This window comes from Anolis sagrei, chromosome Y (genome assembly GCF_037176765.1).
Source record: "Anolis sagrei isolate rAnoSag1 chromosome Y, rAnoSag1.mat, whole genome shotgun sequence".
NCBI classification, from domain to species: Eukaryota; Metazoa; Chordata; class Lepidosauria; order Squamata; family Dactyloidae; genus Anolis; species Anolis sagrei.
In genome coordinates, this window is record NC_090035.1 from 21,343,090 (window position 1) to 21,360,222 (window position 17,133).

At 41.0% G+C, this 17,133-nt stretch overlaps 1 protein-coding gene across 2 annotated transcripts; it reads right to left on the reverse strand.

Annotated features, from left to right (window-relative positions):
- Positions 1–273: 273 nt before the first annotated feature.
- On the reverse strand, positions 274–15,802 carry LOC137095281 (RNA-binding protein with serine-rich domain 1-like). Of its 2 annotated transcripts, XM_067461730.1 has the most exons (8): positions 15,716–15,802; positions 11,202–11,393; positions 10,795–10,950; positions 9,774–9,965; positions 4,705–4,807; positions 4,060–4,213; positions 1,977–2,118; positions 274–1,762 (listed from the first exon to the last, which is right to left on the reverse strand). In XM_067461730.1, the coding sequence occupies exons 2-8, from the start codon at positions 11,270–11,272 to the stop codon at positions 1,657–1,659; spliced, it is 924 nt and encodes a 307-aa protein (XP_067317831.1). In that variant the 5' UTR covers positions 11,273–11,393; positions 15,716–15,802; the 3' UTR covers positions 274–1,656. The 2 variants fall into 2 exon arrangements, with proteins under 2 accessions (XP_067317831.1, XP_067317832.1); XM_067461731.1 differs by lacking the exon at positions 11,202–11,393 and having other exon boundaries at positions 15,716–15,799.
- Between the last annotated feature and the right edge of the window lie 1,331 nt (positions 15,803–17,133).

The window sequence follows — 17,133 nt, forward strand, 5'->3', positions numbered from 1 at the left end:
ATGTTGCTTAATTGCACATTAGGAAAAATATGCAGGTGTGTATTTTAAATATATGGCTTCAACAGCCCTTTGAAGGCAACCATAAGGCTGATGTATTCTTCAATGCACAATGGGTTTTGACAGCCGTGCTTTACTTACACCTTCCTTTCCTCCTTTGCACTAGCTCAGTTTCAAAATTGGTAAATGTCAATACTGCTATTGCAAGATCAAGTGGTTGCAATTTTATACAGAAGGAAGCTGTCCAACACCGGAATAATAGAATGAGCCAATGTATTCAAAACCACACTGGTTTATTTAATGTTACCATTCTAAGGTACAAACACAACTCGATTACAAGATGCTACAAAGTAATACAAAAATCAAAACATCATAATAATGACTGTACATTAGGCTGAAAATCTCGCAGGTTTAAATTAAGCCACTCCAGTTTGTCTCTGATCACCACTCCCCCAGAGAAAGGAGTATGGGAAGTCACCTCTCTGCTTCACATCTGCTACAGTATTTACATACAGATGAAATGGGAGATATTATGAACCATGTACCAAAAGAGAGACCTTACAAAAAACCTTTTTCAAGTTTGAAAAACGACAGCAAGCATTTTTTTCTCTTCTATGTGTTTGTCTGCAAACTTTATAGTCAGGTTTGTCATGAGACAAATCAACATCTGCTTTTGGTGAAAACAAAAAAATGTATTTAAAATCTGGGAGAAGGGACATTATGAGACTTTGAAAGGATTTAATCTGACTCCCAAATATGTTCCTTACATTTTAATTTTACTTGCAACTTTCTTGGCTTCACCTGTCTTAAAAACAGAGAGGAGACCATTAATGGGAAGAGAGGCGTCATGTGAAGTCTCGGCCTAGTATTTATTTCCCTGTTTGCCTGTGGACTGTTCCATTTTGATAAGTTTAGGTTCCCCCTAGAGGCCGAGCTCGGTTGGTGCAGCCCATTCTGACTCAGAGCCAGAATGGGCTGGTGAAAGAATCTTTTTTTCCCATTCTTATCAGACAATAGCTTATAGTTGGTTGCCAGAAAGTGTCTGGTCTGGCTTGCAGTCCGAACAGGCCATCCTTAGCACATACATGCCCCAGAGTTCATAGCCAATACATGCCTCATAGTATAGTCATACATCCCCCATAGTTTATAGTTATATTTACTTAATAGAAATTATAGTTGTTTTTTACCTCAGAGTTTATATTTCACTATTCTAACTTTATATCATAATCAAACTGCACTTTTATACCTTGATTATTCAGTAAACTCAATTGTTTGAATTTAATCTTGTTTGTAGAGTATTATTTTGGGGGAATTACAGTACTTGTAGGGCATACCAATGGTCACTGGGAAAATAGCCAGACACATTTAGTTTTCTCATTAGATCTTCCTGATGTGCCATCATACATCACTTTGAAATAAAGCTATCTCAACAGAATCAAAGCTCCCTTAAAAATCACTCTGGGCAATGAAAGGAGCTTCATTCACTGCCGGTTAGGACCAACATTAGTTAGTTTTCTCTTTCCCGGTTTCCCTTCTCTCCCATTCCTTACTCTTTAAAGGTATAATTTTAAACTGGATGCACTTTTATTTTGAAAATTTTTAAGAAAAAAATAACGAACAAATGAAAGAAAGAAGCAGCAGCGGACACGGTCCTGCCTTTCATCGGGAAGAATTAGAACTGGAACGACTACGGTGCCGCCTTCGGCCTGAAGATCTGGACCTGGATCGTCTCCGAACAGGGGATCGGCGCCTCGGAGACCTGGACCTGCAAAGAAAGGCATTCTAATTGAGATTTATGCCAATCTAATTTCCTTCATATATTATATTTGTTATTAAAAACCTTTCTATTCCACCCTTCACCACAGAGTTTTCTTAACATTTCACCCTTTTGAGACACGGGCATAAGACGAGCTGTAATACCAGAAACTGTACATAGTCGGAGCCCATCTCTGTCTTATAGTCCCATTAAGATCACTGACCTTCTTCTCATGCGAGGTGGAGAGCGGCGCCACATTGGTGGCGGCGGCAACATCCTTCTGGGAGGAGAGAAACGTCTGAGCGGGGGCCTTGGCCAAGGTGTCAAAACAGCCGTGGCAGTTATCTCCTGGCCATCAATCTGTCCTGTTGACAGTTACAAGCAAACAATAATTAATGCTATTTCTACATCGAAGCTCTTTTTAGACCAGGCATTTGCAAAGTTCAGCCCTGTCTCCATGTGTTTTGGATATCTACCATTCCTAACAGCCAAACAGACTATTAGGAATTGTGGGAGTTGAGGTCCAAAACACCTAGAGTGAGGGTTGAAATTTGCTCACACCTGGGCTAGACATATCTTTTTCATATCAGTTCCTAGTACAACAATGGGAAGAAAACTACTCAGTCAAAGGTCACAACCTGAGGATGCCTGCCATAGATGCAGGCAAAATGTAAGGAGATAATGCTTTTGGAAAGTGGCCATGCAGTCCGAAAAACTTACAGCAAATTACTCAGTGTTCACATTCTGGTAGTTCCGGTAGTTTAGAAAGTAACTATCTGCATATGAAGACCCACAGACACTTATGTCCAACCTCCCAATAGGACCTCCTTGTCTATCTGCCTATGAAGACCTATCAAAAGGACAACAGTAAGACTTCACGGGAAAAGCAGAAAACAGAACTCCTGCCATTTACACTTGTACCCTTTTAAACGATCATAGTTGGCAAATGTAAGCCTAGGAACAAGCACTTTTCACTTTTTAAAAAATGCACAGCTGACGTCAACATCCTAAAACGAGTGTGGCTGGAATATGGAATGATCCATTCCACAGAATGAAACATGTTGGAAATAGCAACCTTCCAAGCCTTCACTATTTGTTTGTTCATGTATTTATTTGCTAGCCTGTACCATATGTATATACTGTTTGGCCAGTTTGACTGAGCTCTTTGGTGTGGGAAGGACTACAGACATTTGATTATACTGAGCATGTTCAGACTCAAGACTCCATTTTGTTATCAATATGATTTTGGACTTCAATGTTAGCAGTTTGTTCTAGACCTCAGTGGAGATGGGTTCAATATGCTTTTGGACTTCAGTGGAAGCAGTTTGCATTTGGACATATGCAGGAACAGTTTACTATGTTTGCTCTGAGAAGCAGTCAGTACAGTTATACAGTTTGGACTTTCATAAGATGTATACTTAAAGACTTTGGAACATGGACCATTGATTAAGAATGATTCTTTGTGTTCTCAACACAGAGAAACTACATCCTATCTATAAATGTGCCTATATGCCGAATTAAAACAAGATGTTTATGAGCAAATAAGATATGATGTTTTTTTAAAAAAGACGGGGTTTTTTTTGGTCTCTGAATGCATATTTTAAACTAAGAGGTTTCAAGGGATAGTATATGTTTTGGGCAACTGCAATTTCAACTTGAACTTCAAAGAAACATTTCAAACTCTGCTAGCTAAGTACGGTATGTTTTCTTTTTTTGTGTGCAGTGGCATGTCTTTGTCCCTGGTAGTTCAAAAGACATGGTTTATCAGTTTAACAGCTGAGTTACCTGTGTGCCATTACATGAATGCTTGTGAACATCGTTTTTCAAAGGGTTGACTTCTAACAAGGTCATACCTTTCCTTGATTAGTGGTTTTCAAAAAGTGGTCTCCAGATGGTCATGGAGATTCACATTTGCCAAAAGGACATGACATCATTTTTCCTTTTCAAAAATGGCATTTTTCCAAAACTACATGGAGAAAAGAGGACTGAACCACTCTGCCTAGTAACTCTTGAATTTGGAGGACATTAAACTGTGATGGTTCATCCCCCACCCCCAAAACTAACCAGCTTGACTGGATTACAGTGACTGAAGCAACTAGCTAGTTTGACTGGATTACAGAGCAACTAATCACTCTTATAGACAAGAAGGTTTTATAAAAAACAAAGTGTTTTTATATAAAATGTATTAAACATTAAAAGGAATTATTTAGTAACAGTTACAATCTGTGCCTCCCAGATTTCAGACTAAGCAATGCAGGAGACTATATGATGCACCGTGCTAGAGTCTTTTACTTTCTGACACATACCTCCATCCATGTGCTTCAGTGCCTTCTCTGCATCATTTGAATTCTCAAATTCAACATAGGCATAACCCTTGGAGAGGTGTGGATTGAGCCTGTCGGTTGGCATATCTATCATTTTAATTTTTCCGTAAGTGGAAAATATTTCCATGATGTGGTCCTGTAGGGAAAAGGTTCCTTTAATGAACATGAAAAATTTCAGTTTCTTCAGCTGCTGAGGCAAAAAGCTCAAAGGAAGGAGGAATTCCTACAACATACCCTGCTGAATTCTTACCATACTGAATTCAAATAAATATGGATGCTTCTGCCACAGATCTACAGTCTAAGTAACCTAAAGCTTACTAATATTAATACAGAGCTATACTGGTATGGACACAGGTAATGGTGAAATCAGACTTAATTGCAATTCTAAAATTCAGTACTGGGCATCTCTGGTTGAAAAGAACAGGTAGCAGATGTTAAGAAAGACTTCTTTCTGCAACTATAATAATCTAACCAGATGGCTTCCTATTTTCCCTGTAGGAACTAAGTTTTTTACAAGTAAGTTACCCACAAATGCCCCATAATCATGTTAAATATGGACTAAGATGACAAGTACCAGTGTCTTCTTTTCATTTTTTTCCTCACAACAACCGAATGACTTGCTGTTACCTTGGTCACATTTCTAGTCAGTCTCCCTATATGAACTTTGGTGGGTTTGGGTGATGGGCTCCTTCTCTTTCGCTCCTTTTCATCTCTTTTGGGTGGTTTAGACCTGAAAAAAAACCATAATAAATCAATGTCCTCACATAGTAATCTCCGCAAAATTAGTTGGGTTATTAAGCACAGACAGGCATGTAGCTGGGGGGGGGGGGGGGGGGGGCACTTGGGGGGCTTTACCCCCCCCTCCAAATTCTCATGGTGGTCTGCAAAAAGGCCTTACTGGTACATTATTTAAACTGTTATGTTTATTCATAACATGATCTGATCACCATACTCAATATTTCTCAAATGCATGGGGGTATTGGGGTAACGATACAAAAGGTTTGCTAGGGTAAACCCTCTTTCACTCAGACTCCACCCCCGCTTGAATCAAACTCAGCCCCCCCTCCCCCCGAATCAAAATCCTGGCTACGGGCCTGAGCTCAGAGATCTATCTATGTATGTGTGGATCATAATAAATTGTGGCAAATTCTTGGTGGGATGGGCATACCAAGCCACCTTGTCTCTCTCCTGAGGAATCTGTACAAGGACCAAGTAGCAACAGTCAGAACTGACCACAGAACAACAGACTGGTTCAAGATTGGGAAAGGCATACGGCAAGGCTGCATACTCTCACCCAACCTTTTTAACGTGTGTGCAGAACACATCATGCGATGTGCGTGGCTTGAGGAATGCAAAGCTGGGGTGAAAATTGCTGGAAGAAACATTAACAACCTCAGATATGCAGATGACACCACTCTGATGGCTGAAAGCGAGGAGGATTTGAGGAGCCTTCTAATCAAGGTGAAAGAAGAAAGCGCAAAAGCTGGGTTGCAGCTAAAAGTAAAAAAAAACCAAGATTATGGCAACAAGAATGATTGACAACTGGAAAATAGAGGGAGAAATTGTGGAGGCTGTGACAGACTTTGTATTTCTAGGTGCAAAGATTACTGCAGATGCAGACTTTGGCCAGGAAATCAGAAGACGCTTACTTCTTGGGAGGAGAGCAATGTCCAGTCTCGATAAAATAGTAAAGATAAAATAGCCATCACACTGGCAATAAAGATCTGCATAGTCAAAGCCATGGTATTCCCTGTAGTAACCTACGGATGTGAGAGCTGGACCTTAGGGAAGGCTGAGCAAAGAAAGATAGATGCTTTTGAGCTGTGGTGTTGGAGGAAAGTTCTGAGAGTGCCTTGGACTGTGAGAAGATCCAACCAGTCCATCCTCCAGGAAATAAAGCCCGACTGCTCACTGGAGGGAAGGATACTAGAGACAAAGTTGAAGTACTTTGGTCACATCATGAGGAGACAGCAAAGCCTAGAGAAGACAATTATGCTGGGGAAAGTGGAAGGTAAAAGGAAGAGGGGCCGACCAAGGGCAAGATGGAGGCAGTGGTGTCATCTGCATATCTTGAAGTGACTGGACTGATTTTGAAGGAGCTGGGGGTGATGACGGCCGACAGGGAGCTCTGGCGTGGGCTGGTCCATGAGGTCACGAAGAGTCGGAGACGACTGAACGAATGAACAACAACAACAACAATATAATAAGTCAGTGTTTGTATGTGGAGGGAGGGCGGTGTATGTGGCAGCTTTCTGATTGGCTGCCACTTGTACAGGCCACTGTGACAAGCACGGGTGACAGACCTGGACCAAACTTGGCACGCATAACCACCATGACCCCCTTTACATCCTGGTGAGGTTTGGGGGAGGACGGACAAAGGATGATGGAATTTGTAGTACTTTCAAACCCATTGGTTCCCACTGACCACTGTGGTCCCCAACAAAGACCAATAAAGACCAAACTTGACGCACATGACCCACTCTATATCCTGGTGCAGTTTAGAGGAGGACAGACCATGGATGATGGGACTTAAAGTACTTCCACTCCCTTCCCAAGACTGCTGCAATCCTCATCTAATGACTGATCAAGGCCATACTTGGCACACAGAGCCCCCATAAGCCACTCTACATCCCGGTGCTGTTTGGAGGATGGACAATGGATGATGGGACTTGCAATACCTTCACTCACTTCCTGAAACCACAACAACACTCATCCAAATGCCAATGAAGACCAAACTTGGCAGAGAGCCCCTATGGCCAACTCAACATTCTGGTGAGGTTTGGGGAAAACAGACTATGGATGATGGGACTTGGAGTACCCTCACTCACTTTCTGAGACCACTGTGACTCTCATCCAATGACTTATCAAGACCACACTTTGCACACAGAGCCCCCATGACTCACTCTCCATCCTGGTGCAGTTTGGAGGAGGATGGACCACAGATGATGGGACTCGCAGTACCTTCATTAACTTTCTGAGACTACTGCGAGCCATATAAATAACTGATAAACACCAACCTTGATGCACAATTCCTTTCTCAAACATCCGGGCAGCGCCGGGTCCCCAAGCTGGTTCACATCATAAAAAAGACAATGGCTTTTAACATTTCACATTCTTCATCTGAATTCATGCTACATTTATAAAAGTTTGTGAAAGAGCCACTTGGCATAATGGAGAGTAAGGATGCCATAAATTGATTTCAGAGGGATTTAGGAGGATCTTTGTGTGATACTGCTTTGAGTTTCCTTGTGGAAAGAAAAAGCAGGGTATAAAGAAGCATAATACAGAAATAATACTATTTAGTGAAATCTCAATTCAGAAGCAGCCTACTATAGACTCCAAGGAATGAGCATTAGCTAGACTAGGTATGTCCAATCAATGGGCCATCAAATGTTTCAGACTACAGCTCCCAAAAAAGAAAAGCTGGCTAGGGCTTCGGGGAGTTGGGAGCCCCAAACACCTGGGTTATGCAGGTCTGAGATAGAAAACCCCCCTAAAATTGGTTAATCCATATTGGTCAATCTAAGGAATGTATTTAATTCATATGTTGAGGACAGATATGGTGAAAGAATGGTTTACCCCAAGGCAGGATTCTTCCACTGACCTTGTTTAACATCTTTACTAATGATCAACCACAACCACTACTCATAAAGAGTGCTGATGTTGATGACCTTGGTCTAACAACACAAGCAAAAGATTCTGAAATAGTAGAGAGCCAACTTACTAATGCCTTGAAAGATCTCTCCAGCTACTACAAATATGACCTAACACTGCCAAGACATAGTGTGAGCTTTCCACCTACAGAATCATGAAGCCAACAAGAAATTGAAAGTTACCTGGGAAGGCCAAGAGCTTGAACATTGTTTCCATCTTAAATATCTTTGCGTCACCTTAGGTTGAACACTAACATATAGGACACACTGCATAAACACCAAACACAAAGTAGCTGCATGCAATAACATCCTGCGGAAACTTACTGGCAGCGCATGAGGTGCAGACCCAAAATTAATACAAACATCAGCCCTGGCCTTGTCTTACTCAACTGCCGAGTATACCTGCTCTGTTTGGCCTAAGTCTGTTCATGCAAAGCAAGTGAACATAGCACTGAACGAAACATGCAGAATAATCACAGGATGTCTCAACCCTACACCTGTTGATAGACTCTACAAGCTAGGTGGCATTGCCCCCTCCCACCAACGTGTGACAGGAAGTTCCTGCTAACTTTGAGAGAAATAAGGTTGGACACTGTGAAAGCCATCCATTGCATGCCTATCAGCTTCTTCCCAGTAGACTCAAATCAAGGAATAGCTTCATGAGAACAACAACTCATCTTAATGTTCCCCCTCTGGGCAGCTAAACCAGGAAATCCCAAATGGATGGTCTCCCATAAGGGTCTTCTTTCAGGGGCAAACCAAGAATGGAAAATGTGGAAGTCCCTCAACAGACTCAGAAGTGGAGTGGGCAGGCCAAAAGACAACCTGGCAAAATGGAACTAACTAAAAGCATCCTTCACCTTGTGCAACTGTGGAGTAGAACGAACTCCACACCTGTATGATTGTTCACAATGCCATCTCATGTGCAGAAGAATTGTTTAAAGCTACAGACAATGTGGTTGCTGTTGCCCAGTTTTGGTCAAAAATTATTTAGTCGCTTGTGCTCCTTCTATTTTTCTTGGTTTTATACTTATGTGTGCAATGCTTTTGACACAAAATAAATACATTTAATTCATAAAGAACAAATGTATATTACAATGGAGAGGGAAGGTAAAGTTGTGTTTTGGGGTCTGTAGGGTGAAGAGACCTGGAATAAACCTTGCAGTAAGTGTAAGTTGGTTACTTTGCTGGAGAAGATACAGCAGCTTGAGGTCTGAGGACGAACACTTCAATTTATCAGGGGAAAAGTAGAGCAGACTCATTTAGAAGGGCAAGAAATGGGGATGCCTCTAGTAATAAAAAATACATGAGAATAAGACCCTTGGAGGACTGACAAACAGAAGTCCTTTCAAGAACCATGTGTATTTTTGGAATAACATAACAGATTTGAAGCTCACCTCTTTAAATAGGAGATAAAGGGTCAAGGGATCTTGAAGGGTTCTGTGGATGGAAGGGCTACTAGGAATATCCAGAGAAAAGAGAGACATGTGGTAATAGTAGGTGGTTCCTTGTTGTAATTGCTGAGCCTAAGATGTTTGTATCTCATGATGAAGATCCATGATGTAACAGAGAGGCTAACAAGACTCATAAAACTCAATCAGCTGTTCCTTTTGATTCATGTTGTGACAAACAATATTGCATGTAATGTTGTGACAAACAATACATTATAGACTTCAACATATTACAAGAGACTAAGAGTGCCTAGGAAAGAAGTGAAAAGCACATGGACACTGGTTCTTTTTTTCATTGTTCCTTCCTATTGAGAATCATAGAGCTTGAGGAGACCACAGTCCAATTCCCTGCCATGAAGGAAGAAACAACTGAAGCACTCCCCACAGATGGTTTCAAATGGGAAAAAAATGTTGTATTACAACGTGCTTTTGCTGCGGCTAAAAGAGAACAAAAATGGGAAATGTCCTTAGATTAGTCAGCAAACAATTTCAAAAACATTGCATCAATGAATACTCCCAGGAAAGTATAAACTGCTAGGATGTAAGCACACAGGTTTTTATAAAATCCATTCCACAGATAATTCCAACTTACTTTGAGCGAGATCGTCTCCTGTTGTCATGCCTGCGCCTGGAAGGGCTCGGGGAGCCTGAAGAACTGCTGGAACTGGAGCTGCGGGAACTGCTGGAGCTCCCAGAATGGCTCGATGCAGAAGAGGAGCTCGATCCACTGCTGGAGCCAGTGCTGGAGCTAGACCCCGAACTGGATGTGGAACTGGACCGAGATCTGGCAGAGACACGAAAGAAACGAGTCATGTAAACTTCCTATAAGCAAGTCTCCTTACCTGGTATCCTGAAAACTTGTGAAGGGTGCTGAGAATGACACACTTACTCCAATTCCTAACTGGCAGCTTTTCTAACTTGTATTCAGAGGAGGTACAAGAGAGATAGTTTTAGCCCTTTCCCAAACACACAGGACACATGTATCAGTAAGTTTTAGCTGTGGGTCCAAGCTTGGCAGGGGGCTGGACTTAGATAACATTGTGTTCTCTTCCACTTCTCGGATTCTCTGGTTCTGTGTCTACATAGCTCAGCAAGCCATGCTTTCTATTAACTTGGTAGCTCTAGGCTTGCAATTTCTGATTTGTCTCTGGTTTTATTTATTTATTTATTTACTGTACTTGTATACCGCTGTTTCTCAGCCTAGCTGGTGACTCAATGCGGTTTACAACAAAATACAACATACAAAATAAATGCTTCTGTTCCCCCACCTCCTATTTTATTTGGCTCAAATTTCTGAAAGAGAAAACAAGCCAGGGAAAAGCCAAAGTTGCAGAACCAAACGCCATGACAAGTCATGGTTTAGATAAACCGTACACAACAAGATTCTGGTTTGTGGAGGAGTCTCACTTCAGGCCAGATTTCAATAAACCATACTGTGATTTATTGTAATGTTTAAACACATTCACAATGCATTTCTAGTATCTGACTGCTAAGAGTATGCTCCCTCTAAATAGAGATCTGTTTTACTGGTTAATCATCTCTGGAAGACATAATTCACAACATGTCATTTAAAAAAAAAAACCCCAAAATTCATGATTAGTTATTCCACTCACATGGTACTAGTGCTGCCACTGGAAGCACTGCGCCTTTTTCGAGTTTTGTCCCGCCCACGATCCTTTTCACTTGACTCCTTTGTGGCTGGCTTGTCCTTGGACCTGTCTTTGGATTTTTCTTCAGTCCGGTCCTTGCGTTTGGTTGGAGAGGGAGCCCTTTAATGGACAGAGGATCGCAAATTACATTTCCCACGACTTCCATTATCAATAGAAGAACAATACTGTGACACCATCAGAATGGTAAAGATGCATTTCAACATTTACATTAAGAAGCAACTTTATGAATACACTAGAATTATGAATTGAGGAAATATGCATTTCTTAAACCCACATGGTTACTGAGAAAGACTATTAGGTGCAGAGACACCCTCCCAAGGGGTTTATGCCTTTAAAATTCAGACAATTACCTAGTGCGGGACTTTTTATTATTCTCTTTGATGCCTAGCAAACTCTTCTTTTTCATTCCTGACAGCTCCATTTTCCCCTTTCGAATCGAAAAATGGCACTGTTGGGGGCCTCACTTATCTGAAAGCTTACTTCTAACTCCTTGATTCTGAGAAACGATCCCTAATCGAGTGCAATAAGCATCACAGAGCAGCCTAGTGACAAGATAAAAGGGTTGAGAGACAATTAACATACAAGCAGAAGAATGAAACCTGCTTTGTAAGAAAAAGCATGTGAACTACTGAAACAATGTTCATGCAAAGCAACATAGTTGCACAAATCGGTCCATTTTCAACCTTTATACCTCATGATTGCTGGAGTAAGGGAGGTTACCAGAATGCTTCTCACACACCCCACATCTTCAATATCTACATTCCCATACTTCTGTTTGAATTGTTTAAACAGATTCTTACTGATGTTTTATTTAGTTAACATTTTTAAACACCAGTTCCAGCCAAAACACAATGTGTTCTTTGGAGATTAGTCAGTCCCAGTCCAGGCACAGATTTTTTTACGAGAGCTTAAAACCTTGTCTTCAGTGCCTATATGAGCTCTAAAGTGTAGCAATGAACTGGTTATGGGTCTTGCACACTCTGGGCTCAATGTTTTCTTTAAACCAGTGTTAGCAGCTCTCTCCCAGCTCCATCTAGAACTGCCATTCCTGCTACTGTACTTCTCCAATCTAGGAAGTACGATGGACAAAACTCCAATTAAGCTGCATGGCTCAAGACAATAGAGAAAGGCAGAAGAGAAGGCAATATTGGAGAAGCAGGACCAGAAATCCATAGCCTATATCCCCAAGTGGGATGATAAACTTCCTGTATAAGGGATAGTGCTTGGAAAGAGCGATTCCCAATTCTCTGCAGACAAGAAGAGAGAAAAGGAAAGAAGTTATAATCTTTTGCTCTTTGGTTTGAATGGTAGCTCTGACTTATTTATATGCCTTTCAACACAGAAGCAATAAATTTTGCATAGAGCATAAAGGATAACATTAGATTAGTGTATATAGCTATCTTATTGCATGCAAGCATCTCTCTAGTAAGCCAACATCAGTGTAAGGAAACTCTGAAATGTCATCATTTGAATACTTGTACTTTTCTTCCTAGGGACTTCTAGGCCCACATAACCAACTTGTGGAGTATCCTATCCCATGTTTGTGTGTATCTGTGTGCACTTTCAAAGTGTCTTGTTGATCAATGGCAACGTCATACCATGAAGTTTTCAGATACAATTGCCCAGAAGCAATTTGCCATTTGTTTGGTTTTTTTTTTGTTTTTTTGTTTTTTAATAATATAGCTGACAGCACTGTTTCTTAAATTGTGGGCCCTGGCATTAAATTTCCCATTGCTCATGTTGGCAACAGTAAAAGGGTTGTGAGCACCACTTATTTACACAAATCTGTTAATAATAATATGCTTCAGCTGTACTCCCTAAATAGGAAAATCAGCCTGTTTAGCAAGACATACAAATAAATGTTTTATTTTAAACATCTTTCAATTTAATCCAACAGGCTTTTACAGTTATCCATACTTGTGTATGTAGAACAGTCAGAAAGCTCACGTCACAAGAAAATACTTTATTGCTTGTTCTTATTCTGATGGGTTTTTTTTATTAATGTGATACCATGATGTCTTTAGACATATTCTGAAATTCTTTTATCATGAAGGTATATTTCCTGACTTGCAAGGGGTTTCTTTTAAAAAAATTACATTCAGATTTTTGCATATGATATGGAGGGGGGAGTAGCTGGTGGCACTATTGCTATTATCCAGATGGAAACAATTTTTCCTAAAATATATTAACCAATAATTCTAGTTAGGAATAGTTTGCATGGATTTTGCTCTGAAAATGTATTGAATTTGTGTGAATGGTAAAGTATGTTATACTTATTTTGCTCAAGTTGCCATTTGAATACAAATCTAGACACGTTTCATTGTTTTTGAATGTATATTTTCTGATTGTATATTAGATTGTTTGTGTCAAATAATTAATAAAATAATTTCCCCCAAAATGTTTTATTTTTATACCTACTTTATGTATTGGGGGTCATTTAAAATATTCTCAAGTAGACAGTGGCTGTGAGTGAAAATGTTTAAGAAACCCTGGCCTACAGCACCTTGACAATCTGCTATCCAAGTATTATCCAGGGTTGATCCTGCTTAGTTTCCAAAAGCAGATGAGTCTTCAGCGCATTTAGACCTTTGTTAGAAATGCTTTGATAAATAATGTGGCATTATGCTATTCCATAGATGTTAACTTGTACAATGAATTTATCCTGAGATGGGAGAATTTTAAATGACTTTGTTTATTGATGGGTCTATGGACTGTAATAAATATGTAATAAATAAATATTACAATATATATCTGTGGTCATTCCACAGATATATATAAACTCCTTTTTCCCAGCTCCAGCAGACCTCTGAGGAAGCTTGCCATAGATGCAGGCGAAACATCAGGAGAAATGCCTCTAGACCATGGCCATATAGCCCGAAAAAAACCCACAAGAACTGAGTGATTCTGGCCATGAAAGCCTTCGACAATACATTGTAATAAATATTGTTGTTTATTCCATAGATATTAACCGATCTTGTATAATATATCTGAAGGGGACCACTAGAGCCCCTCTCATTTTGGAAGGTAAACAAACTCAACCCTGCTTAGTACGAGGATTGGAGACCATCAACAAATATCTGGTGACTGTCTATTCCTTGCCTAAGAAACTTTCTGAAATCCATGAGTTTGCCACACCTTGGCAGATGACTAAAAGGTGCATGCGCGTCCACACACATATGGGTCAATTAACCAATTCTTAAAAGTGGTAAGCGAAGAAATGGATCTGTTATAGACAATGTGTTGACAGTCTTTGTAAAGAGTCTCTTAGCAATGTGGTCATGTATTGTTGAAGGCTTTCATGGCTGGAATCACTGGGATGTAGGTTTTTTCAGCTATATGGCCATGTTCTGGAGGCATTCTCTCCTGACGTTTCGCCTGCATCTATGGCAAGCATCCTCAGAGGTAGTGAGGTCATTATTATATCAGGATAGAGACCTGGACATGTTTGTGTGGGCTGATTTAATTCATTCTCTCATATCATCCAGGAGCTTTGGGCAATTTGCATTCAAAAAGCTATTTTCACAAGACAGTAAAACTTCTGTCACATTAAGATTATTATTATTATTATTATTATTATATGGTCTACACCAGGGGTCCTCAAACCAAGGCCTGGGGGCTGGATGCGGCCCTCCAAGGTCATTTACCCAGCCCTCGCTCAGGGTCAACCTAAGTCTGAAATGAAAGCACACAACAGCAACAGCAACAACCCTATCTCATCAGCCAAAAGCAGGCCCACACTTCCCATTGAAATACTCATAGGTTTGCATTTGTTAAAATTGTTCTTCATTTTAATTATTGTATTGTTTTAAAATGTTTTTTGCACTAGAAATAAGATACGTGCAGCGTGCATAGACAAGCATTCTTTTTTCCCCTAAATTATATTCCGGCCCTCCAACAGTTTGAGGGGCTGTGACCCGGCCCTCTGTTTAAAAAGTTTGGGGACCCCTGGTCTACACCATCATATAATGCAGTTGTGAGCTGCAAGGCTGTTAGGAATTCTGGGAGTTGGGAGTCCAAAACATCTGGAGGGCTCAAGCTTGCCCATGCCTGGTCTACACTACCATATAATGCAGTTTCAAGCTGTTAAGAATTCTGAGAATTTGTGTCCAAAACACTTGGAAGGGCCCAAGCTTGCCCATGCCTGGTCTACACTACCATATAATGCATATAATGCAGTTTCAAGCTGCAAGGCTGTTAGGAATTCTAGGAGTTTGCATCCAAAACACTTGGAAGGGCCCAAGCTTGCCTATGTCTGCTCTACACTACCAAATAATGCAATTTCAAGCCGCAAGGCTGTTCAGAATTCTGGCAGTTGGGGTTCAAAACACATGGAGGGACCAAGCTTGCCCATGCTTGGTCTACACTACCATTTAATGTAGTTTCAAGCCGCATTAAATAGCAGTGTGCAATGGAACCTACATTGATCCAGCATCTAACAATCCCTTGGGCTGCTGTGGGTAAAGCGGAATGGCAACCTACACAGTTGAATTAACGCAATTGAATTAACGCAACTCCTTTTGCCATGGCTCAAGGCAAAAGGAGTTGTAGTTTTGCATAGGATTCTTTGCCGAAGAGGGGTGGGGCCTCGCCAAACTACAACTCCCAGAGGCCACAGAATTGATTCTATAGCGAGGGCCTCTGGGAGGATGTTAGGGAGAAAGGAGGCTTCAAAACAGACGCTAGGCCTCAAGGCCTACCGGGCACCTTGTGAAGCCGGACTAGGCCTCGCCCACCGAGCCGCCCCTCTTCCAAAACCCTTCCGCAGTCCCGAGGAGTGTCCCACACATGAATCCGGGGGTCCCCCGTGGTCCCCGGCTCCCCGCGGAAGCCCGGATGGCGACAGATTGCCGCCGCCCCGACTTACATCCTCAGGCAAACCGGCCGCCTCTATTGCTGCCGCCTCAGTCGCGCTCGCCGTGACGTCACGCCCCCGCTTTCCCGAGAGGCAACCAGGCGTCGCGCGCTCTGATGGCGCCACGGACTTGGAGCGGATAGGCTTGTAGCCCTAACATCCCCGCTGTTTCTATGGTTACGGGTCAGGGTTTTTAGTTCCGCCCCCCCCCCCAAACTATCGATTTTTTTTAAAAAAAGGTGAAGACACTTTGTTCTATTCAAACACACTCTTGGGTTCCTAATTTGACAAAGTCTTTAGCTTGTCACAATAACCCCCCCCCCCCCCCCCCCAAAATTGGATTCCCATAACTTTGTGCCAGGACAGTTGAAATGGTGTCAAACTGGATTAATTCAGTTTAATTAATTAATTAATTCAGATTAATTAATTAATTCAGATTAATTAATGTCCACTAGAGATGTGCGATCTATGGTTCAGAAGTCATTACAAAATTGGGGGGCGCTGGCATTTCGTTTCTAAAGTGAAAATGCATTACTATAACAAGAGTAACGAAATTTCGTTACTATTTCGTTATAGTAATTGTGCATAATTACTATAATTGGGGAAAATTCGGGGCTAATTTCTCCCTCATTTTTAAAGCTATTGAAGTGAAACTTGCTACAATGGTAGAACACATTTCCCACTGTTAGACCACCAGATTTCAAAACATTTCACATATCCACAGATTTTTGACAAATTTTCAAATTTTTATAAACAACATTTTTAAAAAAAACCACAAGACTGATCTACTTGAATTTTATATACAATGCATAAGATAACCAGGGCATCAATCCCCAGAAGTTTCAGAAAGATTCTGACATCTACAGATTGTTGTTGATTTTTAAAAGTTTAGATAAAGGCGATTTATCCCCCCCCCCCCCCCAAAGTGACGACAGCAATCCCCTTCAATGTTTGTCTGTCTTTATGACACACAACCACATAACTTCAACTTAGCATAGATTTATGCTATTACTTACTTTAGGCCTTTTTGCAAATTCAATAATTTTATTTATTTTTATTAGACTGACTATAAACAGCTGGTGCCATTGGGGCTTTCGGATGCTGAGCACTGCATTCTGGGAAATGCAGTTTAGGGCAGGGCCCTTTGCATTCTCTTCCACAGGGGGCTCGCCTTCCCAAACTACATTTCCCAGAATGCTGTGTTCTCAGTCTCCAGCCTATTAACTTTGCTTGTCCTGCCCCCAGTGCCTTCCTTATTGCAATCAGACCAAAGAAAAACAGGACAGATTTTTAAAACACTTTCTGCTCTCTTGAATTTACCAAAGTTGCTTAATGCTTATACTGAAAATTAAACTGACCTTGGGAGGCATCTGAATGTTACAGTATCTTAACAAAAAATGTTGGTAAGTGTTTCAATTCCTAAATCCCCC